At 37.4% G+C, this 26,494-nt stretch overlaps 1 protein-coding gene across 3 annotated transcripts in view; it reads right to left on the reverse strand.

Annotated features, from left to right (window-relative positions):
* Positions 1–26,494, reverse strand: part of ITCH (itchy E3 ubiquitin protein ligase) — a 58,927-nt gene that overhangs the window by 10,470 nt on the left and 21,963 nt on the right. For all 3 annotated transcript variants that reach the window (XM_056353268.1, XM_056353267.1, XM_056353269.1), the window contains exons 2-18: positions 24,273–24,363; positions 21,549–21,687; positions 18,973–19,097; positions 17,588–17,725; positions 15,339–15,381; positions 13,133–13,302; positions 11,692–11,926; positions 10,332–10,427; positions 8,873–9,047; positions 7,834–7,900; positions 6,212–6,296; positions 4,698–4,826; positions 3,970–4,042; positions 2,908–2,979; positions 1,884–1,972; positions 1,072–1,231; positions 656–789 (exon numbers count right to left, since the gene is read on the reverse strand). In XM_056353268.1, coding sequence (XP_056209243.1) covers positions 656–789; positions 1,072–1,231; positions 1,884–1,972; positions 2,908–2,979; positions 3,970–4,042; positions 4,698–4,826; positions 6,212–6,296; positions 7,834–7,900; positions 8,873–9,047; positions 10,332–10,427; positions 11,692–11,926; positions 13,133–13,302; positions 15,339–15,381; positions 17,588–17,725; positions 18,973–19,097; positions 21,549–21,687; positions 24,273–24,342 — 2,000 coding nt within the window. In that variant the 5' untranslated portion in view covers positions 24,343–24,363. The remainder of the gene's footprint in view (positions 1–655; positions 790–1,071; positions 1,232–1,883; positions 1,973–2,907; positions 2,980–3,969; positions 4,043–4,697; positions 4,827–6,211; positions 6,297–7,833; positions 7,901–8,872; positions 9,048–10,331; positions 10,428–11,691; positions 11,927–13,132; positions 13,303–15,338; positions 15,382–17,587; positions 17,726–18,972; positions 19,098–21,548; positions 21,688–24,272; positions 24,364–26,494) is intronic.

Consider the following 26,494-nt stretch of genomic DNA (forward strand, 5'->3'; position numbering starts at 1 on the left):
AGAATAGACAGATGACTGACAATGCATACATGGAAGGCTATACATAGGAATGGTCCTGAATCATTCAGCTGGGAGCGAAAGGAGCGTAAAAACAAGGACAGCTAGAAAAATGCATGAGCATTAACATCTTTAAACCATTAGATCTTCAATATTAACCTTTAAGTCAAATTTCAGGTATGGCTAACAGAAGAATTATGTGGTAGTAAATAATAAACTACATTTGTTAACTTCATGTTATCGTAGCACTAAACTTTTCGGTTTCTAACTAAATCAGGTACTAGATAAACATTGAGAGGATTTTTGATGATTTCTTCTAACCAGTTATCTGAGAAGTGTCAGTGGAATTTACTCAAGCCATTTATTTGTAAGTGTTCAAGACTGCCACATCTGTATAACGTCTAGCTAGATTTATCAAAAAACAGCAAAACTGCAACGCAAGATGCTGTGCAGAATATTCAATGAACCAGAAAGGCTTCTGCATTATCAAATTATTATTTGTGTACCTAAAATTACAGTATAAATTCCAGTACTGCTCTGAAATTAATAGATTATACTTTCCAGTGGGGTTTTTAGTAATTTACACCTACTTCCTGGCATAAGTGAAAATTAAAAACATTTTATTGCTATTGCAAGAACAAAATCAAGTCAAACTCACTTTACCCAGATGAGAGAGTTGTAAAACTCTGGGTCAACAGATTCTAAATCCTTGAGTCCTACTGGCTTGTTTAGGATACGTTTATAGAACGGCAGAGAGAAACCAGTGTCAATGAATTTCCCATGGAACAAAGCCTGAAGAACATGAAAACAGACAAAATAATGCAAAGGATGATTGAATACTTAATATGACAACATTCTGTACTCTGTACCAATGGAATTTGCCAGCCAAGGAATTAAAACAACCTAGAATATCATGATTGCTAATATGCTGAATTAACTTATACCAACAGTAGTTACATCCAAACACCTGATAGTAGTTTCAGTTGAAAAAATGAATTAATGATCCATCTGATGGTATAATATTTATTTATAGGAAAATTACATCAGAGAACCTCTTTCTACTTTTGAACTTACCATGGCAATGAATCTTCCAATAAATCGGAAGTATTTCAGATGGTCTGGATTAATATAAGAGGCTGGGTTTATCTGTAAGCAGTAGTTATCTTTTCCTGCATATTCAAACAGGCAATACATTGGGTTCAAAACTTCATGTGACAATAGAAAGAACCACTCCCTGAAATCACACAAACAACAAAAACACATTTCAAAATAAATCAACTTAAAAATTACTTCAGTTAACTCATGTTGACTTAGGAACTTGCTGGCACATAGGCAGTCATTCTGACTTCTTTACCAGAAAGTATGCTAAACCAAACCTGAACCAAACTGAAACTAACACAAATTACAAGTTAATATGCGAAGTTACAACATTATGCTGTCAGTAGTTTGGACAAAACCCTCCCTTATCTAAATGTGCAGATTAAAAGTCTACCACTGTTTTTAAGCTTTAGGGTTTTAGGGAATGCTGATGAATATATGCACTTCTTGGTTACATTCCAGTAAAGACCTCTGACTCCAAAGTAGATGTCTATTCAAATAAACCTCTACTTTGATATTAACAGTTGTGCCAAACGCTTACTGTAGTTCACTAAACTGCATCTCTTCAATCACTTTAATTCCTAATGCAAACTGTAAATAATTTTATACAGTTCTAAGACATGCATACATCCCTAAGGAACTGTCTTCCTCAGATATTCCAAGGAAAGATAAAGAATAAACTTCACTAATATTTTGAAAGCACTGCAGTTTAAGTATATAGTTTGGGATATTCTCCACACCAACAACTTGCAGAAAAAGCTACTATTTGCCATTTCAGTTTAGTTTACCTTGCAACACCTCCATAATCTAAGCCTTCTTCACCAGGGAAAATAACCCATAAACGTCTCCGTAGATCCTGAGGGCTGAAGCTCATTATCTTAGTAAAAGAAAAACAATCAATTCTTTTTAAGAAAACAGTTATAAGCACTGGCTAGGCTATCACTATTAGTCAGCGAGCGATACAGTGTTTAATAATTCAGACCATAAAATTAACTGTCCTGCTCATAGAACGTTCATGGAATTTGACGCGTTAGTGCAAACCTATTTCCATAGCTTAAGTAGTAAAACATGTAAAAGAAAAGGAAATAATAATTATGACATTAAAGACGAGATGCTTAGGCCAGCAGTCTGCCTGTAAGTATATGGCAGAAAGCCAGCCAATAAAGGGCCCAAAGTGAGCAAATTCAGTATTTCTTGAACACCACGCTAATGGTACCCCAGTTACAAATAATGAAGAGACATGATCAAGAACTCAAAGAAATTAGTTAGAAACAAAACAATAATAAACATACATCATATATTTCTTTATTTTATAGCTTCATCTCCTAAAGAGATAAAAATCAAAGTGCTTTGGTTGGTTGGTTTTTAAAAGTTAGAAAGAATCACAGATGCTAAGGAACTTTGCTAATGGTGGGTTTAATACAATGACCAAATTTGTAATTACGCTGATTTGGTCAATTGTCAGAGGTTTACATAAGAAATTTCACACAACACTTTTGCATGCCCAAGATACCTTAAGTTTTTGTTTGCAGTGAAAGGCACAGAATTTGGGTGAAGATTTGCATTTTAAAATCTTGTTAGATGTCTGTGGTAATCACCACACAAAACTTTATAACCCCAACAGAGCTATCTGCCGATGATGAACGACTAACAAGTACAAACAAAATGAACTCAGGTCTCTGTGATTATGTCTTCTAAATTATTGACAAGGCACTTCATTTTCCTACGGAAACCTACGTTTGCTGATGGTTACATAACTACTTATTTAACTCAAATTTTCATGCCCAGTACTAACATGTTTTAATACAATACCTGTTGAAATGAATCCTCAAATAACGTTTTTCTGCTCACTGTAATCTTTATGTGCTGTGGCATTGCCAGTTGCTGAAATGAAATTTTTCAGAGGTGAAATGTACAATCACTTAAAGTATCTAATACTGACTTTGGATGGTTATCTGTTGTATACATTGTTTTGAGAGGTACAGCTGAATTTCACTAATCCATATAAAACAAACCCAGTAATCAAGATACTTGAATTGTCATTTTCTCAATGACCAAATTACTTCCAACACTGATATCTACAGTGAGGTACACATGCCTCCAGATCCTGCTTAGAACAGGTTCAAATACAGTACACGCTAACAAGATATCAGAAAACTTTAAGATTAATAACATTTGAACTCAGCAAGGTTTTCTACTCCAGAACTTAATTTAAAAAAAAAAAAAAAAAAAAAAAAACAGGAAATTTAGGTTATTCTGCACAAATTTCGAAGTGAAAAATTAGGCTAGTGTCTCTGTACGTTTTCAAAGGATTATTCATTGACTCTTGAAAACTGGAACATTTAAACTTAAAACTTTTTCCTAAACACCAAGTTACTTAATTTTTTGACACACGTAGTGTTTAGAGGACCAAGAGTGACACACCGAAATTTGATATTAAGTTAGTGCACACTAATGTGCAACACTATTATTCTTCAGTGTTCAGACAGACACACTCTGTGTCAAATGCCCTGCATTTTCTTCCAGAAGTATGTATTTGTGCAGGAATTAGAACTTCTATTACCTATAAAAATACTATGCCTCCATATATTCCCTTATTAACAGCAGAAAGAAAACACTGTTCTGAAACCCACACTTAAAAAATGGAGCTAAACTGATGTTTTCCTTTATTCTAAAAAGTTTTAAAGCCATAGCTTACCTGGCTTTAAAGCATACGTGGATTTATACAAGTCCTGTTTTTATCCCTTCTAATTTAACTCGCCTTTAATAAAGTGGTTTTATTACCTTTACTTGCAAGGCACTGAAGAGTTCATTTAAAGCACATAAGCAAAACTCAAAAATACAAATAAATACTGCCAAGGAATTAATCCGTACCTGACACCAGAATCTGAAATAATGGACCTTTGCCTTGAAATCACGCACATAAGCTATCTGGGGTCCATTGTCTCTGGAACCAAAAAGAGAAAAAAAAATGAATTTCAAAAGCGTTTTTGTAATTTAAGTAAAAGCCTGTAAATGTATCAGTCATACAGCTGTTTGGTTTAGTTGGCTATCTAGTTGGAAGACAGTTATTCACGTTTTTCCATTTTGGGGTGCCATTTTCAAATAAAAAAAAATAATCTTCCTTTGTAAATTGTGGACTGCATACATGGTACTTTTTAAATGGTATTGATTAACAACTGCAAAAAAACATTCTACCAATAAGGATGGGATGGCATTCAGGTAATTTAAGCTGGGAGTTAAATTCTTGTTTTAACTCCAATCTGGTTCCTAAAAATCAAAGAAAGAAAGGGTTGAGTGTACTTTTCAAAAGAAAGAATAGTAACTGGACAGAGGGGATTTGGTCATCAACAGTGCTGATGAAGCTCCTCTACTACTCTCAAATCTTATATACTACTTGGCAAGAAGGATTCTAAAAATGTTCAAAACACCACGTTCTTCAGGGACAGTTATCAGCGCACGAGAAAACCCCAGGAAGTTAAGAAGGATTACTACATGTAAAGCTTTCTGCATAAAAAGCATACAAAGGAGAAAAAAAATGCAAAACCAATGCATACTAAACCTCACTTTTGAAAAACTAGTATAATGTTAAAAACACTTACAGAGCAGACTTGCCCGTGCGGGGATCTATATATGTAGTTGTTCTTCTATTGTGATCCACAAAATATGGAATACCATCCACAGTAAACCGCATTTCCCAGCCCTCTGGTAAGGGTTTCTCATTTAATTGACTACGGAAACAAGAGAACATATGGTAACTGACCAGCTTAAGGTATTAAGTCAACTGAACAATACCTGAGACAGTAAAAATTTTGGCAGATCTAGAAAACCTACAGATTGACAAAATTTCCATTCAGTATTTATTCTGCCTTTTATTCCTCTAAATTTTCATGTCAGCTCTCAATTAGCAGAAATGACTGTTTTAAATAAATATTAGCTCATTTGGTTGCGCTACCTGGAATAACAGCAAACAGAAACATAAGGGAAAAATGTAAGCAAGGTTTATGGATGTTTCCCCCACTTGAACAACAGAATTTTATCCTCTAACTATTGGGTTTCTACTCTAAACACAACAGTTTTAATAAGTAGCTTTTGGTACCTCATGTGTCATCACTGCAGCCAAAAAAAGAGCTCCAGAATCACAAAAATAAAAGAAAATGCAAATACCGATCTTATATAATTTTTCAACAACTCCCAACTCAATTTTAGTATAAACAAGAAAGATCTCAATGTATCTGGAAGGCCTGAGCAGCATCACCCTGACGTGCTGGCATAGTGACTTCCCACCATAAAACGCCACCGTAGGACCACGCTTCTAACTGGGAGGCCCGCACAGCTGGCTGCCAGATTGTATTAAGAGTAATAAGTGTTCTCCACGGTCAGCTGCTGCAAATGTGACTGGGATGGAAAATATGTCATCTCTGGCTACAGCTATCACCTCTCCATACATATTAGGCAATTCCTCTCCTCCTCTAGGGAGGACAGATGAAGCTGCTTCACCAAATGGAAATGTTCAGCTCCAACAGGAGGAGCCGAGCCTGATCACCCTTCATCCTCAATTTCCTGCCTGTGTTCCCTACCTCAAAGGGTCAGAGTGACCAGAGCCCAAAATAAGCAGTACTCTGTTACTTTTAGTAATGCCTCAAGTTCTTTCTGTCACTTTTTTTTTATTCCCTTTTTTTAAAAGCTGTGAGGAGGAGTGCTGCTGTTATTCAAGTTTGTCTTCTTTCTGTCTCTTAGCTATTGACTGTCTAGAAAGTGATCAAATTCTTATTCAGGATCCAATGCACTACCCCATCAGCAGTACGAAAGAAATCCCTCCCGCAGTGACACAAATGTTTAGACATGCATATCTTATTTAGAAAAAGAGCAGGAGCTGCTCTGGGGAGTGAACCTACTGATGTTGACCAAGACTTTCCCGGTAACTGTACTATTACTAAGTTGTGTTTTGACAGTTTCCATCTTGGCTAGTATCTTTTAATATTTTAACAGGCTGTCTGAAGTTTGCGCAGGACAGTCCATGTTTCAGCTGTGGGCAGCATTTCCTAGCTCTCAGTTTCACTACTTTGTTACATTTTCATTCCAGACTTAGATGAAGCTGCAACTGATTTCTTACCCCTGACTCCTGGGATCTTCCCACTGAGTGATTCGTGTGTTGTGATTGACAAAATACACTCTGCCGTTGCTGTCTGTTCTTTTTTCTGAAAAGACAAAAGGAAAAAAAAAAACCAAAAAAATCAAACCCTGCTTAATGTGTTGCTGAGACTACATCAAATAAAATAATTAAAATTAATCAACAGACCCTGTTACAGCCTCTACAGTCTTCAGGTTTTCTGTACCTTCTTTGATTCTTAGGGTCCTTTACTATGCTATTTATCTTTCAATTGTAGGAAAAGATCAATTTGAAGAAAGAAAAAAGTTAAGCTGTTTTCTCCACAGGGAATTCCAGCTGCTTCCATTACTGTGACATACCTTACAAGCAGTATAGACAGTAAACACAAAATAGGGATCAGAGATATACGCCAGTATCAAGAAAGCACAAAGGCACCATACTCAAGTTATGAGTAAGGAATAAAAAATCATCAATGTAGTTTTCAAGGAACTACAGTCATGTTTTCTCTCAGATAGTTTAGTGTATACCCATGACTGAATAAAACTTATCATAAATGGCCTGGCTTGGACTTCTGCGCCATTCTGCAGCTCTTTATGCAATTTTTATTCAATGTTGCAAAAGAAATACAGAATATAGACTACAAATTATGAAAAACAACCCAAAATCTGACTACTGCAGGTAAAAAGCTTCAGTTTACAAGAGAAGTCTGGAAGTAGACACTTGTCTAAAGAGTTACACTGATAACAGAGTTCAATACGATGCGGAAACTCAGTTTTGTTGTTTCCTGGGTAATGCCAGCCTGGAGAACTTTCTTTGAAATGTTATATATGTAATGCAACAAAGCACAAGTGTGGGGAACAATAATTTCATGGCATGAAATTGCATCAATAGCAAAACTAAAAATCCAAATAGTTATATTTGAAAAACAGATGAGCCAAAATCCCAGGTTTAACTCTGCCAAGTAATTACTTGCTTTAAAATTATGTAATTCTGAGAACTTTACCTGTGTATCATGAAACTTGAATTCTTATATCTGCTTCATAGTCACACCAGAAATTAATTTTACACTTACATTTTTTTTTTTTTTTTTTTTTACACACACCCCCAATTATATTAACTGTAAATTATTAAACTGTAAAGTACAAAACCAAATTTACTCCAGAGAGAGGGACAAGTTGACAAGTGGTTAGTTGTCATTATCAAAAGCATTTTCAGACCAACAAAACTTTCCCAAGGATTGCTTGGAGAAGGAATTTGGCAGTCTGATTTAGAGGAGATTTGGGTCTGATTTGGCAAGAACAGGATGGGGGTGTGGGGGTGGTGTGATCCTGCCTAATGAAAGTGGTAAAAAAAGGATGACAGTACGAAGGAAGCTATTATGATAGTTACAGGGACTAAACCACAATACTTTACAGTTTTTAATCTACTTTGAAATATCTACTTTGGATATCCTTGTTGCAACTCTGTTTTAACGTCATATTTGATTACATTTAATGTTAGAAGATTTTTAATCTAGATTTTTATTTTATCAAACTAGTCTAGAACAGCTGACAAAATAATTTGGCAGAAGTATGCTTTAATGTTTAATTACACTGCATTACAAAACACTTTCAAGTCAGTCTTACCCCATCCATGTGGCAGAGGGCCAAGAGGATCAAACTCTTTGTTCTGTGTGGACGAAAAGTCCTGGTTCTGCAAGTCACACAAACAAATGGTGCATTAATGACTAGTCATTTGCTCTCCAGATGTTCTACCATAGCCATTACGAATTACTGGAATAAATACATTTTTGTTTATGTTACATATAAGCAAAGATACCAACAATTTATTTTTCTCCACAGAGAAGGCCTATTTTACAGACCTTGGCATGCTTCGTTAACTACAGTGCCAAGAAAATAATTATTCTTTGTTTAGTGCCCCTGCCTACACAGAAGGGAAATTAGTGCAGTAGCACCCAAAACAATCAGAAAGCAAACCACTTCATTCCTGCATTCAGTACACTTCTTCCTACCGCCATCTATGAGGTCCATTTTTGTTCTCTACACATACAGCAAATTTAGAATCTACACCATTCTTGATAAACAAGTAGGACAAGCTGGAGTTATCTAAAGTCTGCTATTCATCAGAGATAAACAATGGATTTAAAATTCTGGAACATTTATTTTCAATTTTCCTTTCATAACATTCACAGTGCATATTTCATTTTACCAACAGCAGAAATATATGTCCTGTGAGCTTGCTTTCCTTTCCGGTCTTTGGCCAAGCCAATACAAGTCACAGTACAAATAAAACAGCTTATTACTAAGCTGTAGTTTGTTGTGAACTAATGGCTTTTATCAATATTGTACATAAATTTTATGAAAGAACACCACCTATACGCAACTGACAAAACCCATCACACTGCCTGCAGTCATTGCAAGGACATGACCTAAGGTTACCAATTATTACTTCCTGTCATGCTACATATGCACAGATACTACATTATCGTAACGAAAAAACCATAAAAGTGTAGTATCTTTATGAGAAAAAGTTGCCCACGACCATGCCCAAAACCCAAACACACATATACATACCTTCAATATGCAGAAGAGAGACTAATGGGTTGACAATTTCAAAAAGATAGCTCTCTTATTTAACCTTTATAGTCATCATTATATGCCTTACCCCATATATAAATCTCTGATTAAACTGCTGCATAGCTCCTTGAAGCTGACTGCGCTGAAGCTGCCACTGCTCATAATTTCGGACAGACTCTAACGTTGGTCTCTGCCATGTTGTTGTTCTAGTGAAGTGGTCAACGTAATAAATTCTTCCCATGTTGTCAACTCGTCGCTCCCAGCTTTTAAAATTACAAGCAACAGTTCTCAATAGCACACAACTTTCAGGACTCGGAAGCACTTTCAGGCAAACAGGCATATATTGGAAGCAGATTATAAAGCATGAGCTCATCACCAGACTTTTTTTTTTTTTTTTTTCCTCCTTTTACTCTCCACCAAAACTATGTAAGAGCTAAAATCGTTTGAGGAAAATCACTTTTACTTTGTTGCATACCGTATCAAGTCGGACCATTCCAAAATATAAGTTTTCAAGAGCTACACAAACCACTGTCAATATACACTGTCATTACTGCATTTATCCTGCCCAACCCGTAAGACAACAGCCTGCTGGTTTCTCCTAAAAAGACAGCAAAAACCCTGACGGTTTGGGCTGTAGAATGAAAGAGTTCCTCACCCTCTGATTTTGCAGAAAAGGAAGGTGTGGGCGCTGGGGTTTGGGCTGGGATTTTGCTTTGGTTTATTATTTTCAGTTCATGTGAAATCAGTAATATTTACAAAACCTGAATGAAAACACTACCATTCTAAGTTTATGTAATACACTAGTCAATCCCCTCAAAGAGTTAAAAATAAATTGAGTATGATAGCTGGGTTCCCATTTGTCAGACTGTCTGCCAGTTTTTGTTCTTTAGTATCAAGTTCCCTTTTCTATCCCCCATGTTTTTACTTTGTAAATCTGTATAGCATCTGAACCGCTTGAGAATGAAGTGCAACAGAAAAATTCTTAAGTTTTTCTTACATTTAAAAATAAAAAAGAAACATAGAACAAATGTGAACACCATTTCCATTTAGAGACTAACATCAGTGGCTGTTCAGATGCTAACAGCTGGAAAAGCACACTAACCAAAGCTGTTCTATAAGAGCATAGTAAATTGGCAGCTGGGAACCCTGAGACAAGATCAAAGGACTGCAAACAGTAACCTCAGGATAAAGAGGTAACCAAGGGCATTCTTGCTCAAGCTGATAAATTACCTCAATCCCAAAATACTTTTCAGTGGTTTTGGTTCTCTTTTACAGTTGGGAGTGCCTACTGTCTTTAACTTAAATCCGTTTCTCAGTAAAGATATACTTGTTTAATCATTGACAAGAAATTAAAATTCTGTTATTTTTGACATTCAACTCTTTACTATGTACTATGTATGCATTTTTGCAGAACTCCTTGGAGACAACCTGGAGCAACTGTTTGCATTTCTATTTACAAACATGCTTCCTAGCTTTAGTAAACTGACAGTCAATTTCTGAAAAATCCAGGCATATCCTAGGCAATCATATGACTTATCCTGGCTCACCTTGGAGGAAGAGGCTCTGGCCGATCCCATGTCGTTCTTTTTTCAACATGATCTACGTAATATACTCGACCATGTTGGTCTACTCGTTGCTCCCAACTGAAAAAAAAAAAGGCTATTTTTATCTATCTTTCTTCAGATCTAACAACTATTCATCTACAGTATAAAGGTGAGAAGTATTTGTTTCCATAAAATGCTTATTTCTAAATAAGATGTTTGAAACACTTGGTTCACAAGATGCACTAAAATGTTGTACAATATACTGGAGTACAATGTTCTTATTAACAATAATTCTACATTAACTAGAATACAAAAAACATTCTACATGACCACCTTCACTTTCTGGGAAACTGAAGCTAAAATTCATGCCCACCTATATGATTTTAGCAAGCCACGAAGCTAAGTTTTGTGTTCAATATCAAGTATATCAATAACCTGTTGAACAATCATCTGCAGGGCATAATCCCCTTTTAGAGTAACATTTATTCAATTTAAATCCTTAAAATATACAAATTTTGCACATACCATGTTCATCATAAGGGCACATATTTTCTACTTATGCAGCATCTAGGATACTGACTTACCCCTGTATTTGCATCAACCTAAATGCAACATTGTTGGGAAAAAAGCATGCTAATTTGCCATTTCTGCTGAAATTAAAATGGTAAAGCAGCTACTAATGTTTTCAAGACAGCTTTTGTGTTTCAGAGTAATCCTATGAGTAAGCGAGGTAAATCAGACCCCTCCTACCTTTCGGTTCAGCTGCCTGCAAATTAAGGCAGATATTGCACCATTCACATTGGGAAGCTTTTGCTTTCCACTACTGAGAGTCCAGAAACTTCACCCTCCCCCCAGCGTTTAGAATCTAAATGAGAGCTTTGAGGCAACAGACCAACCATCTGGCAAATTCCACATGTGCCTGAAACACAATAGTGTGCCCATAGTACCCCCTGGAGCTGCAGTATGAAGGTCCAAAACTTCAGGACATACCGCAGATTATGTACCGCAATAGCAGCTTTTCTTCTGCTTACCTGTACCAGTATTTTACTACCTGACTTCATTCCAACTTGAAGACAGCAAGCTGCCACGCTATTTAAAACTTCTATGTTTTGCTTTCATGGGAAGATACGACAAGTATCAAAAATATCTCAAAGATTAATTCATCTCTTGAATAAACCATGCTTGAAGGCCTACCAGACAAAACAGTTATGAACACTTCCAACCTAGTATCAGGTGGGGGAGGACTTTGTTACGCAGCAAAAGGCAGATGTTATGAATGTTTTGTTACACCTACTGTAAATAAAAAAATAAAACCAGAAATGTCAGCATAAGAAAAAAAAAATATAAATCACTCAACTCGTACCCAGGTGGAAGAGGACCTTGACTGACTGTAGGAAGTGCCTGAGGTGGAGGATTTACTGGCTGGACTTGTCTTGATACAGGAGGAGTGGTGAGTGCAGCAGTTGCAGGAGCTGTTGTTGCAGCTGTTGCCCCCTCAGGGCTCTGTTCTGAAGATGTATTTGCAGCTGTACCTGCCAGTGATCCTGCACTGGCCCCATCGTTTTCCATGGATGTGGATGAAGGACCATTTACGCTTGCTATGATGTCACAGATATCAAAGACAGAAGGAAAAAAAGCCTTTAACCGATATTTACCACCAATGTATTTTAGAAGTCGTAAATCACAAAAGTAAACATGCAGTAAACTGGTATTTCAAAGTGCATGCAGTCACATTTTACAGTTTACACAAGAACTAGAAAGCAATTTTGTTTCACTTTGTAAAAATGCTTTAATCCAAGAACTGCCATCAACAGCACAATTTTGTGTTTTCTAATAGAATAAATCATACTAACCAAAGCAAGTTGTCTGCGTTCTGTAAACACTAAAAAATTATAAACAAAACCCTACTTTCTTGCACTGATGAGTTAATTGTTTCCCATTTATTATTTGGAATAATAATTTAAGAGATTATAAGCATACAATTTTCAAGAGATTTGACATCACACAGAAAGAAATTATCAGAATGAAAGAGGAATATATACATTCTCTAAATGTTTTCATTTTTTCTGAATGAAAAATTCCTATCATTTGATGGATAGGATTAAAAGTTGTACACAAGTCAGGCCTTATTATTGAACTACACTGGATTAACCTTTTAAAGCAATTACTGTGTCACAGTTTCCCATCCAGTCCCAGCATTTATCAGTTGTAATAATGGGACTACTGAAACAGACTGTAGTGTACTGAGGTAAAGGAGGTACAGCAACAAACTAAAACCACCAAAAACTTTTCAGGACTACTTCTCTTAAAGTTTCGTAGTTTTTAAATAACCAGACAAAATAAAAAAAATCATCTATCCACTTCCATGCAAGAGAGTAATGAATATTTTAAGTGCTTCTGTTTCACAGAATTTAACTAGAATCGCAGAAACAAATAACTAGTATTCCAAAACCCAGTATTATCAAGTTGAGACAGCTCTGCAAGTCCTTTAGTAGATTTCATCTCAAGCCTCAAACTCAGTGGATGTCTTAGTGCAGCAACAGCATTGTGTTCTTTTTGTCCCAGCTTCACTACACGCAGCAGTACCTCTGCAATCACTACTTAGCAGACATGGAAACAAAAAATTTCTAATAGGAAAAATGATTAAGCACACACTGAATGCTAAAAAAAAATATTACTCCTTCAAAAGTTATCTGCCAAAGGATTTACCATGAAAAAATGTAGTTAAAAATCAGCATCAGAAATGTCCACGTTCATTCAAAGAGCGCACAGCTTTGAAATGAGTGCCTGGCCCCAGAACATACCAGCTACGGACGCAGGTCTGCGGGGTGTGGGCGGAGGTGGTCTGGAAGGCCTGGGAGGTCTAGTAGGTTTGCAGTTTCCATTTGTGAGCAACGGAGAATCGCTGCCATTAACAGTCTTGTTTTCATTGGGAACAACGTCTTCACAGCTTTCGAGGCCATTTGAGTTAGTCCTTTTGCAGGAAAAGACAGAGGAGAACTGTTCTAACAGTGTACGGATGGCGTTAAGACTTTATGCAAGACACTGGAATGTAATAGTTATGGCTGGGTGACAGTCTTACATTCATAATAATTACAAAAACCTGTACATCTGTATAAACATACTAGAGTTTATCTCCTGAGGTGTATGATACCTCGATTGATGAAGAGGTTGTGAAATGGATGCATGTAATCTCTGTCACTGAGCTGTCCTCTTTCATTTCGCAACTCAGTACACCTGCCTCTAACCCGGGCTCTGGGTTTTGTGCTTGGCTATTTCTGCCCATGAACGACACGTACCTCTAACGAGATGGGAAGCTGACTAAGACCTGAGAACAGCCTAACAGCCTGTGTGTGTTTACTCCACAGGGTTAGCGTATGCTCAGAACAAAATGGTTCGTATTTTTAGAAAACTTAATTATGCATACATCAGTTTCACCCCTAAACTCAATTCTGGAAAGAGCTGGAGAACTTAGGACTAAGCATTAAAGTTCTGACCAACAGCTATGAATACAAACTTTTCAACTTCACAAGAATTAAGGCAGTAAACAGCAGTACTCACCCGTTCTGTACTGTTCAGTTATACCTAGCAGTGTATTATCCTGATATACTTGTAGCTCCTTGAGCAAAGTTACAGGTATCTACATCTACTTCTAAAGCATTTTATTTTCAGAATATATTGAGCAAAATAAATATGTTGTCAACTAAAATTCTATGGATTGTCAGATCAAGTACATAGGCCATCAGTAATAAAACCACAAGTTACTGTTTCAGCCCAGTACCTCTAAAATTATATTCCTTTATATGTACACAAAACAAAAAACCAGTAAGCAAGCCCAAGTCATAGAGGATCAAGCAGAATCATGTACATTTGACCTCAGTATCATTGTCAAACACACTTTTGCTCTATACCAGGTGCGGTGCACATAATTCATACCACACCACACTAATCCCAAAGTAAATGGCTATGGAAGTATGTACAAATCATTAGTGATCAGAAGTTTCTATGAGCCATAGCCTAGGTTCTCCTCAGTCCCAGAAAGCATACTGCTGTTTGAACTTTAAAGTAAAAAATGTAACCTTTCATCTTTAGTGTATTTGACCAGTTGGCTTACGGTATAACAGTGCATACCAAAACATTATTATACATGTAACAATAACCACCACTAGACATATTGCAGATCATTTACATGATCCTCAAAATGGACCTTTAATGGACACCAAAACCCCCACTGGTTCGTACTAAAACCAAATCAGCTATTATTACCATTATTATTGTACTATTACACGCTCAGGCATTCTGAATACCCATGCATGAAAGCACTCTTGTGAGCATGAAAAGGAAACAGAACAAAAATAAACTCTCAAAGGAAGACTTTAGACAACATAGCTAAGAAAGTTACTATCTATTGAAAAAAAAGTGAAATTTAACTTAGCTATTCCAGGTGTCATCCAAGAGTGTTATGCATAGTACAGACCATTAAAATACTTGTACAACACAGGTTAATCCACCATCAAGTATGGCCACACTTTTATCCTACCAAGCAGCAAGGTACATAATCCAGTATCGACCTTAAAACACTGCAATTGCTAGACAGCTTTGGGTATTTTCTTAACAAAGCTAAATATAATTCTGATACCTCCAAGCTATAAAGCAAAACAGTATAAAAATAACCAGTGCCATTTACTCACCAGTGGGGTTTTTTTTAAATGTATTTTACTTTGGTTAATCGCTGGGAGAAGGATGAGGAACACAAAGGGATAAAAACTAGAAGATCTAGGTTTTGTATGGAAGTAAACTGAAGCTAGAAGATGGGGCTCATACAGAAAACAATTTCAGATGTAAATGTACAGATATAGAGTACTTTCGTTTAGGACATGCTCAGATCTTAACAGGCACTGTTGCAGGGCATACTCAGAATTTCAAATTGTCTTCTTTATAAAACATACAATTCCTCTTTCAAAACCGTAAACACTAAAAGGCCATATAAAAAGAAGAAAAAAGTCTTACCGTGTATCATTCCTTATTTTGGAGCTATCATTCTGTGTAGGACCTTAAATACCAGAAAGAAAAAGACAATAAAAGTTTAAGCAACATTCTGTATCATTTCCAAGAAAAGAGGTAGCCTTTAATGTTCACGTTTCTATCAAATGTGGAGGCAGTACACTATGCGCTGCTTATCTACTGTCTTACTTCAAAGCTATATAAATTTTGCATGTCTCTATATGCATGTGCATATGCTTTTTTTTTAAACCACTGTCACCATAATATTTTCACCTTATGGAAGTTATAACAGGATATCATATGACTGTATGAATATTCCCTAATACACACAGATCAATAACATTGCCTCCTGTCTTTGTAGCAGTATCAAGCAGTGTTATCCACTCTTCAAGTGGAGCTGGCTTTCTGTATTCTCTCCCTTATCAATGAAGACAGGCAAAGCAGGAAGGGCAACACCTTCCCTACAATCTTCTCTAGCTGGCTTGCAAGCAGCTGAGGGGCTTTGTTTTCTGGGGCACTCTAGCCTGGACCCTTCCCTTTCTCTGTAAATTAATTAGCATAAAGGCATTCAAGCAGGTATAAAATATGGCTGCACTCCAAATTATAGCAGCTCAGCCTAGATTTGCAAACATTTTGCAACTGTTTATCCTGCCAGCTTGGAAATACTTGCCTTTTGTGCCAGCATTTGCAATACTTGAATATGCAGCACAGAACCACTCATTCATGTAGACAGCACAAATACTTTATTTCCATAGAATTAAACAAATACCATTAACAAAGAAAACACTTATCAATTCTGATGGGAACTATGTACAGATCTATGCCAAAGACACGTATGTAGTCATGTAAAGGTTTATGATAATGTGCTGTTAGCGGGTTGTGCACAGCAGTGATTTTAAAACCAGAAACAGAAATCTTAACTTCAGAAGCTATTTAACAAACAATGTATTTGCCTGCAAGTACCTTTAGCCTGTACAGTAAGAATGTGTTAGACTAATATTAAACTCTTTCCTCATGTGCTCCAGTCCCCTGATTGTCTGGGAACCCTTGGCTGACCTGGCTCGGTATGTCAGGTCTGTGCGCACTGTCAGGCACAACGCTGCGTGCAGCCCGCAATGCCACCACCTGCATGCCGCTTCCTACTCGCCAGCAGCTTTTCCTCAGAAGGTGAATTTCAGGAAATGGCAGCAAGCACAGACGGAAACAAAGTATGGCATTAAGATACTTGTTACTTTCACTACCTATTTCAATAAACACACCTCAGCCCTGCCCTACAAGCCCCACACAATCCCAGCACTAGGCTTTTATTTACAAAAAAATCCCACACCATCACATCATATGATTGATCCTTTTAACAAGATGCAAAGAAAGACAGATTAAAAGCTTTACAAAGTAACAGTTACCAAGCTAGTGTGTTAATTCAGCATTCCTGTGGTACTTAGATGGAATCTCAAAGCAACTTCCTACAGTCCTCTAAAAAACCCAGCAAATCCAAAAGCCTAAAACCTGCCCGCTGACTGCTTAGCTAGCTGCTACAGCAGTCTCTCCAGTGCTGCCTTCTAGAGAAATAACATCTATTTCTAATCTTAATGTACAATACCCTCAAAAATGTTCCACCACCTGTCCTGCACCAACGGAATTAGACTCCCTTACTTTTTGTTTCAGTGTAATTACACATTTTACACATATTCAAGATTTTCAGCTAAAAATCATACTAGTTATCTGAAACTGAAGACACCAACTAAACAGAATAGTGGATCCCTCTCTGCAGCACTCCACAGGGAACAAGATCTATGAAAACATTTATTTAAATGAGTTTTTAAGAAAAACTTAATATAAATCCATGTCTCCTAGTGAGCAGAATACGTAATTTGATATCATCATTAGCATCATAATAACTTATTGAACAGAATAACTGTTGTTATTAAACATTAACATTATTAAACATATGATGTTATTAAACATTCAGGGAAGCTAGAGGCTTTCATTAAAGTTTGAGATTGCTAGATATAAGTTCGCAAAGTCCAGAAAATAAAGATGTTGATTTTATTTTGTTACAATAAGGTTGAAAATCTTCACTGTGAACTATGACTCCACCTCAAATAAAAATGCATGAGTTCTAGTCTCTCCAAACAGAATGTTATAGAAACTGCTGTTATTATGATTATTAAAACATTGTGTTAAAGCTTTCAGACAAAAAAAGCTTTGTATATTAAACATACGTAGAGGGCACATTTGAACTGACAGGTACTTACTTCTTGTACTTGAGGCATCACCATTGGTTAGGAGCTCAGGATCTACCTGCATCCCATCTAGACAGACAGACAAATCTCCTACCACTTCTGCTGGTTCTCTGTCACCAACAAGATGCAATGTCACCACTACCTGCTCAACTGAAAAAGTACAGAAAAGAATGGGAGTTCATCTTACTACATGACAAAAAAGCTCTTTTTATTCAAGAAGCCAGTAACAGGCTACAGTGATCAAGGGGGAAAAAACACAAAACAAACCTCAGAGCTACAGCTCTGTCTTTCCATAATGTTTGATGTTTTATGTTTTTTACAGTAAAACTAATAATTTCCAGATGTCAGTAAAAAGTGACTAATTCTACAAAAAGGGGAAAACGGGAGCATAAGCTGGTTGCTGCCTAAAGAAAGGCTAATTACTACAGCAGAGATTGAGTCTCACGTTTCTGCCCACAATTCTAAAGCAATTAACAAATCTGTCCTCAAAAAACTATAGTTAGGAAATGTAATTCAACTTAATCTTCATACAAAGCAGATATCAATTCTATCTTCTGATTAAAATATTTCACTTATGTAATTAGAATGTGAAGACTTTGCATCACACTCCCAGATCAAAGGTATTTTCAGGGTAAATAACTGTTTTTCAGTGAAACAGAACTGTAAATAAATGTTCTTGATGAAATGTTTTGAAACAAAACCCAGTGAAACACTGCAGGGTATCTGGTGTCATACAGAGCCATGAGCTACCCAGAGGAATTTTCACCCAGATTCAGCAGGACAGTAACACTCTGTCAGGAGAACAGTTTATTACACTGCAATCAACACGCTGCATTTACAATGCCCACATCTGAAAGTCTGGAAGCAAACACTCTTGAAAGGACAAAACCTAAGTATGACAGCACAAAGCTACATGCTGTAGCAACATAAGTTCTGTAATGGCTGTGTAGAATTCCCTGTTTCTCTTTCAGCTTCATAGGATGCACATATTGCCTAAAGGCTAACTAGTTCTGAGATGCATGAAACAATACAACATAGCCCTGTAACACTATTTAGAACAAAAATAACTTCACACATTTCCTGGTCTAGCACCAGGAACATATCACAGTTTTCATTTTTAAGCTATATAAAAGGGAACACTCATTTCTTTAATTAGGCTTTCACTCTTGCACACACTAGCAAAATGATAAAATCCATCTTCTCAATGACACCGCGGCAGACTGTGTATAAGGAAAAAAAAGATTACACTGAAAAAGTAGAAGGAAGCTCATTAATGCAATCCATAGCAACAAAAGGAATTCTTGTGGGCCATCTAGAGAGTTACACACAGCAGTCATTAACAGACAATTATTGACAAATTCTGCAGCATTCCAAAGTACTGTTAATCTTATTCTTACGTTTCATACTGTTTGATTTCAAAGTCTCATGAATATCCAAAGCAGCACTTCCCAGAAGGACATCAGATTTTAATGTTTGATGGCTCCAGACTCGAAAATTTAATTTACTTACAGGAGTGACAATTCTGAAAAGAAAAAGTTAAGCACTGTGTAAGAGCATTTGTTGCCAGGGGAAGCAGATTAACTAAGAATTCTACTTCAACTGTCACTTAAAATTAATTAAAAATAAAGAAATAATGGTGGTAAAATCGAACCATTTGTAATTATCACATTCACGTATGCAGTCACATTTGTGTCATGTAAATCAAGACTGTTGCAAGACTGATCACAGACTGAGTACATTGTTTACTATTACCATTTTAAGGAAAATATCTATAGAAAAACTACCAGCTCACAATCAGCATCTGAGTGTAACCAGGATGAGAAGAAAAGGCCGATTCTTGCAGGATCACATTTCATGAGTGTTCAGCATTTGTGCACCTTGATGTCAGATTCTTGCACACAGAGAGGGAAGACAAGCAAATTTTCTTTCTGAAGATGTTATCATAAATTTTTAAGACATCCCATACAAAGGGGAGTACTCAAAAATACTGAAAATTATTTCAAGGATTTTTAGAAGATGACTGTTCCCTAATAAGCTGGCACATACTTCCATCATATTATGACAAGACCCTCCACTCCCAGATCTATGCCAGCAGTTAGGAACTGGGAGAGCCCCTTGTTGGAGAAGAAACATGTGCAAACAGAAATATTTTCTGCCACAGCAGTGACTCAGTCTTCCTCCCCCTAGCTTCAAAACAAGCTGAATCAAACAATGCTCATTTCAAAACTGCCACATCTCACTAAACGTTTCGCAGCAAGATGATGACAGATGAGATAGTGTATGTGATGGGGCAAATCTTGAAGAATAATATAACATGTCCAATAACGCCTAATTTTTCTTCATTTTTAAAAGTATTCTGACAACAGCAGAAAGGTGAGCACCACAAAATAGCTGATACTACAACTAAGACCAGACTCACAAAACTTTTTTTCTGAGAAGTTGCTCTTATATTAAAATATTCACCTGCCCCTCATGTTCCCTTGAATTTTGAGAAGCCTTACGACAGAGAAACAAATTTATACCAATATCAGTTGCTGATACTGTATGAACACATTTCTGGGTTGTTTTTTTACAAATCCCCAACAGCAATTTCAAAGTAATTTTTAATACTGATAATTCTTTTTCTATAAGGAGCATTCTAATATTTGTATATTTTTAAATTATTTTAACTGTATGAAACAAGTATTACAAATGACTGCTGATTTTCTCGGTGGATAATTTCAATGGTATATGGTTGCTAAGTTCCGACTTCCAGTGTCAGACAATCCCTTCAGAATATGCAGCTCACTTAACAGACTGCCTCGTAGAAGAAAAACCCACCCATACCCACCCTGCAGAAGCCATTACACTTTCCCTTTTTGTTCTGAATCTGAATGTAAGCACCTGTGTCAAAATACTTCCTAAAAAACAATGTACTCACTCCACTAAATTCCACACAGCATTAATGCAATCTTCAGTGAAATTGTTATGCATTGGGTGTCTTTGTTCAGCGCTTACTGAACAAGAGCAAAAATCACCCATCTATTATTGTGTGGACTCGCACAGCACAAGCCACAGATATTTCAATTAAAAAAAAGAAGAAGGAAGGCAGGCTTTAAAAAGGTAGAATTATGCTTTTGCACATAGATAGGCATGTAAAGCACCAAGTTTTGTATTTCTTAAAATACTTCTTTGCAGTAGAAAGTAAGGTAAATAGTAATAACTAAAACTTCATAATAATCTGAAGAAAAGAACAGGCACAGAAACTGTTTTTATCAGGGAGGAATGTTCAAGGTGCCCTAAGAATAATAATCTAGAGTTTAAACACAAGTAAACCTGCTGGCACAAGACTGACCTCTATGCCAGCATTCCATGTGACACATTAAGAGAAAACTAAATTCTATAGAAGCTGCAGATCATCTCACAACAGAAATACTGGGCCAAGCAAACATCAACAGCTGTGTTCACCTTGAACTTAAATGTTAGTTTTGTACTCTGAAGGCACCAATTAATCAGAGATTTTGTACTTATGATTGAAATTAGACAGGCGCAACACAGAGCTAACTACCCATGCTATGGCATGACATACAACAGTGGTACACAAAGAACAGCTGCACTTTTCAGCCGCAGTATTTCTAAAACACTATAACCTTAAACGTGACAACAAAAACATGCATGGGACTGTCAGTTTTAATATCAAATTACTTTACTTTCCTTACCACTCACAGAATTAAAGCTCCTTTCATATGCCACATACATTAATACAGAATATATTCCTTCGTAAGCACTGGGTCCTTTCCACAGGACATAATGCAATAGTTTGTAAATATGTATTCCAGATTGTAGTATATTTGCTCAAAAAATCACACAAATACCTACATATCATGTAACATCGAATGCCTTGCTTAAAATAAAAACACAACCCTTAAGTCCATTGTCAATTGCATTAATTTAGCTCAAATAAAAGGAAAAAAAACCCCAACGTCAAACCTACACTGTAAGATGCTGTTTCCACTTCGGACTATTTGTATTGTTGCATTTTTCTGTCTTCTTTGACTGTCCATCTACTGAGACTTCTACATAAGGGCTAGGTCCAAACCATTTATTTTTTTCTTTTAGTTTTGCTGAAATAACTGTTCAGAAAGAGAAAAACAATTATCTATTCAGTAAGATTTGAATTGCAAATAATATTTTTGAGTTGTGTGCTTCAGTATTCAAATATCAGGTCATTGATGACTGATAATAGCACTCAAGTAAAAAAAACCACATTAGATGGACAAAAATACTCTTGCATTCCAGATCATTTTATACAACGCTGTAGCTCACACAAATGCCTAAACCACGCAACAGTACTTCTATAACATCAGACACCGTAATTAATAACATTCAGTATTATATCCACAAAAGCACTTAGGTGTTGAAAGTAGAAAAATATCCTCTAAATCTCCTTCTGTCTATCACCAGCCAAGAGAATTCCTGGAGTTTATTACACTTGCTTGTTAAAAAGCTGAAAACATGATCTGTCTGTCTCATATAAGGAATCATGGAAAATTGCTACCACTGCTGGTGAAAAGAACATAAAAAAGCACTTTGTGTAAGTTTTCTGTATCAAAGCAAACTTACAGAAAAGCCAACTAAAGGCAAACTCTGAGTTCAATAACTACTTACTGTTCTAGAAAGAACAAAACCTGAACAGGACTTGCAGCTCCAGAGCTTTAATTTGGGTGGATGGGTGGGTATGTTTTGTTTTGGGTTTTGGTTTGGGTTTTTTTGTTGGTTTTGGGGGGGTTTTTTGTCATTTTTTTGTTTTTTGAACATTCACCATCAACTGCACTGCTCGTGTCCCAAACACCATGGCTATGTTGCCTCCATTTAGCCAAAGCAGCATGCACGAGCCTACCTCCAACATTTGACTCTTGGATTAGGAGTGTTCTTGGATCCCTTGGCAACACTACACTACAAAACAGTACTTAAGACAAAGATATTATCATTTCCAATTGGCCAGTGAACTCCACTCTGTTCTAACAAATAACAACTTTGTCTCCTGTGGTTTTGTCACTCACCTCAGCTGCACTACATCTTTAAAAAGACTAATTCAAGCCCATATGGCTAATCTACCTAGATTCCCTTTATAGTCTATGCTCCTTTAGAGATTTAGAGAAGTAGCTTAGTATAAACTGCTCTGAACTGCTTCCAAGGGAAACTCTTTCTCTCTACACTACAGACATCTTACAGAAATTAACTTCAGTTACCTAATGCTAATTTTAACAAAAAATAACAAACAAAAAATCCCCTTCCCTTCATGTCTCTAGTACTTGTATACTACAGCATCTCATGCCTCAATATCACTAATCGCCTCAAAGGCATCAAGACCCACTTTGAGGCAGCACAAATTTGCAGTCTTGTACCTATTTCCAAGGTTACTTACTCAGACAACCTGGAAGTTAATGCAGAAGTAACGAAGACAGCAGATCAGGGTGGCAAGGATAGGGCAGTTGGGGGGTGCTGTTTACAGAAATGCCCACAAAAAAGTAATGCCTGCTTGCACAGAAATCATTTACATGCAGGCTGTGACTGAACTTGTAAAGAAATCAAGAACCATTCAAGTATCTTAATAATCTCAATTCTAAACACTGACACATTTCTTCAATTTCACCTTCTCGATGTGAGCCACAGGCCCTGCACAGAGCGAGCCTCAGACAGCAGTCACCACTTCAACCCTTAGCTCTGTTCTCTGTAGCTGTGTGGAGGATGTACCTCCTTCCAAGCCCCTTCAATTATTCTTTCCAATATTTCTCTTAGTCTTATGGCCCACTGAGAAAAAACAAGCTTGTGAGCTCAGTGTGATAGCTAGAGCCAGTGTAACTTATTCCTCTGTAATTCCTCTCTAGTCTAAGGCTTTCCTGTCTATTTTTGACAACTCTTTTCACCTCCACCGTACCAGCTTTGTGGAACTTCTGCATATACCCGCAGATCTTTCACACTAAGGGTGCAAAATTTACCCTTGGTCTTTCTAAACATAGACCTGCACACATCCACAGATCCCCCATGCCCAGGCATCAGCTCTTATGCTTCAGTAAAAATTGTCAGAGAGCAAAAGTGAGTAAACCTTGGTAATTGTTTCAACAGCTGCCCTGTTGGTGGGGCACTACAAAAAGCAAAGCACGTAATGTCAATGCATTCCTATGCAATCTACAAGTGCCTAATTACAGTAATATTCTCTCTCCAACACTTTTAATAAAACTACTTTACAATGGTGGCCATAAAAAAATATGGAACAAAGGAGAAGCAGTAAATAAAATTTAATTAACAGCAGTTCAGATTCACTTTGCTTGAGGTGTAAAACTAATGTTAGGAGAAAGTGTTAGATTTGTGTCAAGTGTTAGTAACTGAAAGCAGTATCATAATACAATATTACATTTCAAAGAGGACTATTCTGTGCAATTTACTTAATGGCATTCAAAAAGAACTATTCCTTCCTTTTTTTAGACAAAAATGTATCATGACAAAATGCATTTTATCTAAAATTGTGAATAAAATAGCTATATTTCTGCCAAATAATGATGGCATAACACCATCAAATTTATTGTGAGACTTCTCTTGGGTTTTGTATAACTCAAAACTTCCTGAAATGCAACACACTTGCAACTTCCATTGAATTTTGCGAAAAACACTTACATTTCTAACCAGAAAAGATATAACCTTTCAAAATGCTTACCAGTGATTTGAAGCTGTGATTTCATGGAAAAGCCACTGGATGGTCCTGATCTGGACCCACTGCCAGCCATAATATGGGCTGGATCTTGAATCTGGATGAAGAGACAATGTAAACATTTGAATCCTCAGACACCCAAAAGTTAAATCATCTGTTTTTTGACATGTAGATACATTATACTGCAAACAAACCCACTACACTTCTTTTCTTTGTTTCCTTTCCATTTCCCAGAAAATGGTTTACAAAGGCCTTAGTCTCTACAATTACATGTTCTGTCAATACTCATGTCCTAGGCAAAAGATGTCTTTTGATTTTGTCCCTTCAATTTGCCAATTAACTGAGAGTGAATGATACACTAACACCACAGTTTGCTGTACCTCTTACACCTGAAAATATCTGCCTATCCCGATGTCCTAAGTCCTGGGCAACAACTTTATCTTCCCATGTTAAGTATTAGTTGGTTTATAAAAAAACCCCAAAAACACAACAACAAAACCACACCACAATCCACAGGTACAGAAAAAAGACTGAAAATGAACTAATAAATTAAAAAGTGAACTTCAAATGTAGAGAAACTTGCTTCTGTACATCTTTTCTTTTCACTTGATGTGCTGGTTCTGGCTGAGTTAATTTTCTTCGTGGCAGCCGGGATGGGCTGTGATTTGGAATTGTGCTGAGAACAGCGCTGATAGCAGGGGGGCGTTTTCCTCAGGGCTGAGCAGAGCTCACACAGGGCCAAGGGCTTTGCTGCTCCTCGCCCACCCCACAGCCAGCAGGCTGGGGGCACCAGGAGCTGGGAGGGGGCACGGCCGGGACAGCTGACCCCCACTGACCCCAGGGACACCCCAACCATGTGGCATCACGCAGCGCATAAACTGGGGGGACACTCGGAGTGACGCCGTTGGTCCCCCAGGTCCCCGTTACACAGGATGGAGCCCGGCTGTCCCGGGGGTGGCTGAGCACCGCCCCGCGACGGGCGGTGCAGAATGAACGCCTTGCCGGGCTTGGCTTGCGTGCACAGCTTTTATTAAACTGTCTTTATCTCAGCCTATGAGTTTTGTCACTTTTACTCTTCTGATTCTGCCCCCATCCAACCGAGGGGGCAGTGAGCGAGCAGCTGGGTGGGCCTGGGTTGCTGGCTGGGGTTAAACCAGGACACTTGATCAGATCAAGTCTACAGACTGCGGCTGTAATTCTACAAACCACTGAACTAGAAGAGGAAATACATCACTTCTGAAAGAGGGTAAACCAACCTTAATTTATAGCCCAATCTTCCCTCTTACCACACCCCAATACTTACACCTGTGCTAGCCTGATCTCCCAATACCAAAGCAAGCAGGTATTCCAGCTACTCTTGGAACTGTATTTAATTCAGTATTTGGTTTTGGGAGGCAGGGGAGTGAAAGTGGACAATATGCATCATTTAGCTTCAATATTAACAGACAAAAATGAAATAGTGTGCTATTATATTAAAACTAGGCATCGCTTCGGAAATATCCAGATATCCTTGTCTCCTCATTTTTGAAACACATTTTCAGCCCAACACCCCTTACCAGCTACATTAGATAGAAACCTCTACAGCAGATTACCCACTGGGAAATGAATGTGTTAATGAAGATTCCAAATTACTTGCTGGATACAACCTCCTGACTACTTACCGCATCCCTTTCATCCCGTGTTCCCTTCTTTGTGCCATTTCCTCACTGTCTTCTGCGGTCACAACCATTCAGCCTCCCACCTGTCTGACCTCTCTCTCCCTGGGCTCCCATCGGCCAAGGCTCGGCGGCCGGTGGGTTAGCTGATCTGCATGTGCCCATCTCCCACCCACTGCTGCATGGCCCTGGGCAGCCACCCAATCCGAATCCCAAAGCACATCAGATATCACGTGCCAGCTCTCAGGTCACCTTCTGCACACAACATTATTTCCAATAAGGAAATAACACATTAGCTTAAGCTGCTGATACCTGTATCTTGAGTATAAAAGGCTAAACATACGATTTTACCTACTGACAACACCACGAGCTGCCTAGACAAGTGCAGATCCTATCCTCCACACGCCATGGAAAAGAGAATTCATAAAAAGAGACTGGATCTGAACATTGCAGCTTTCTTTTTAGAGGCTGCAACCTGAAGCAAAAGTCTGTATACTGTGACAATTACTACAAAATTTGTAATTCCACAGATACTTTGAAAGTGGTAAAACAGGCAGTTCTTGCATCCTACAG

This window comes from Falco biarmicus, chromosome 10 (genome assembly GCF_023638135.1).
Source record: "Falco biarmicus isolate bFalBia1 chromosome 10, bFalBia1.pri, whole genome shotgun sequence".
Classification (NCBI taxonomy): Eukaryota; Metazoa; Chordata; class Aves; order Falconiformes; family Falconidae; genus Falco; species Falco biarmicus.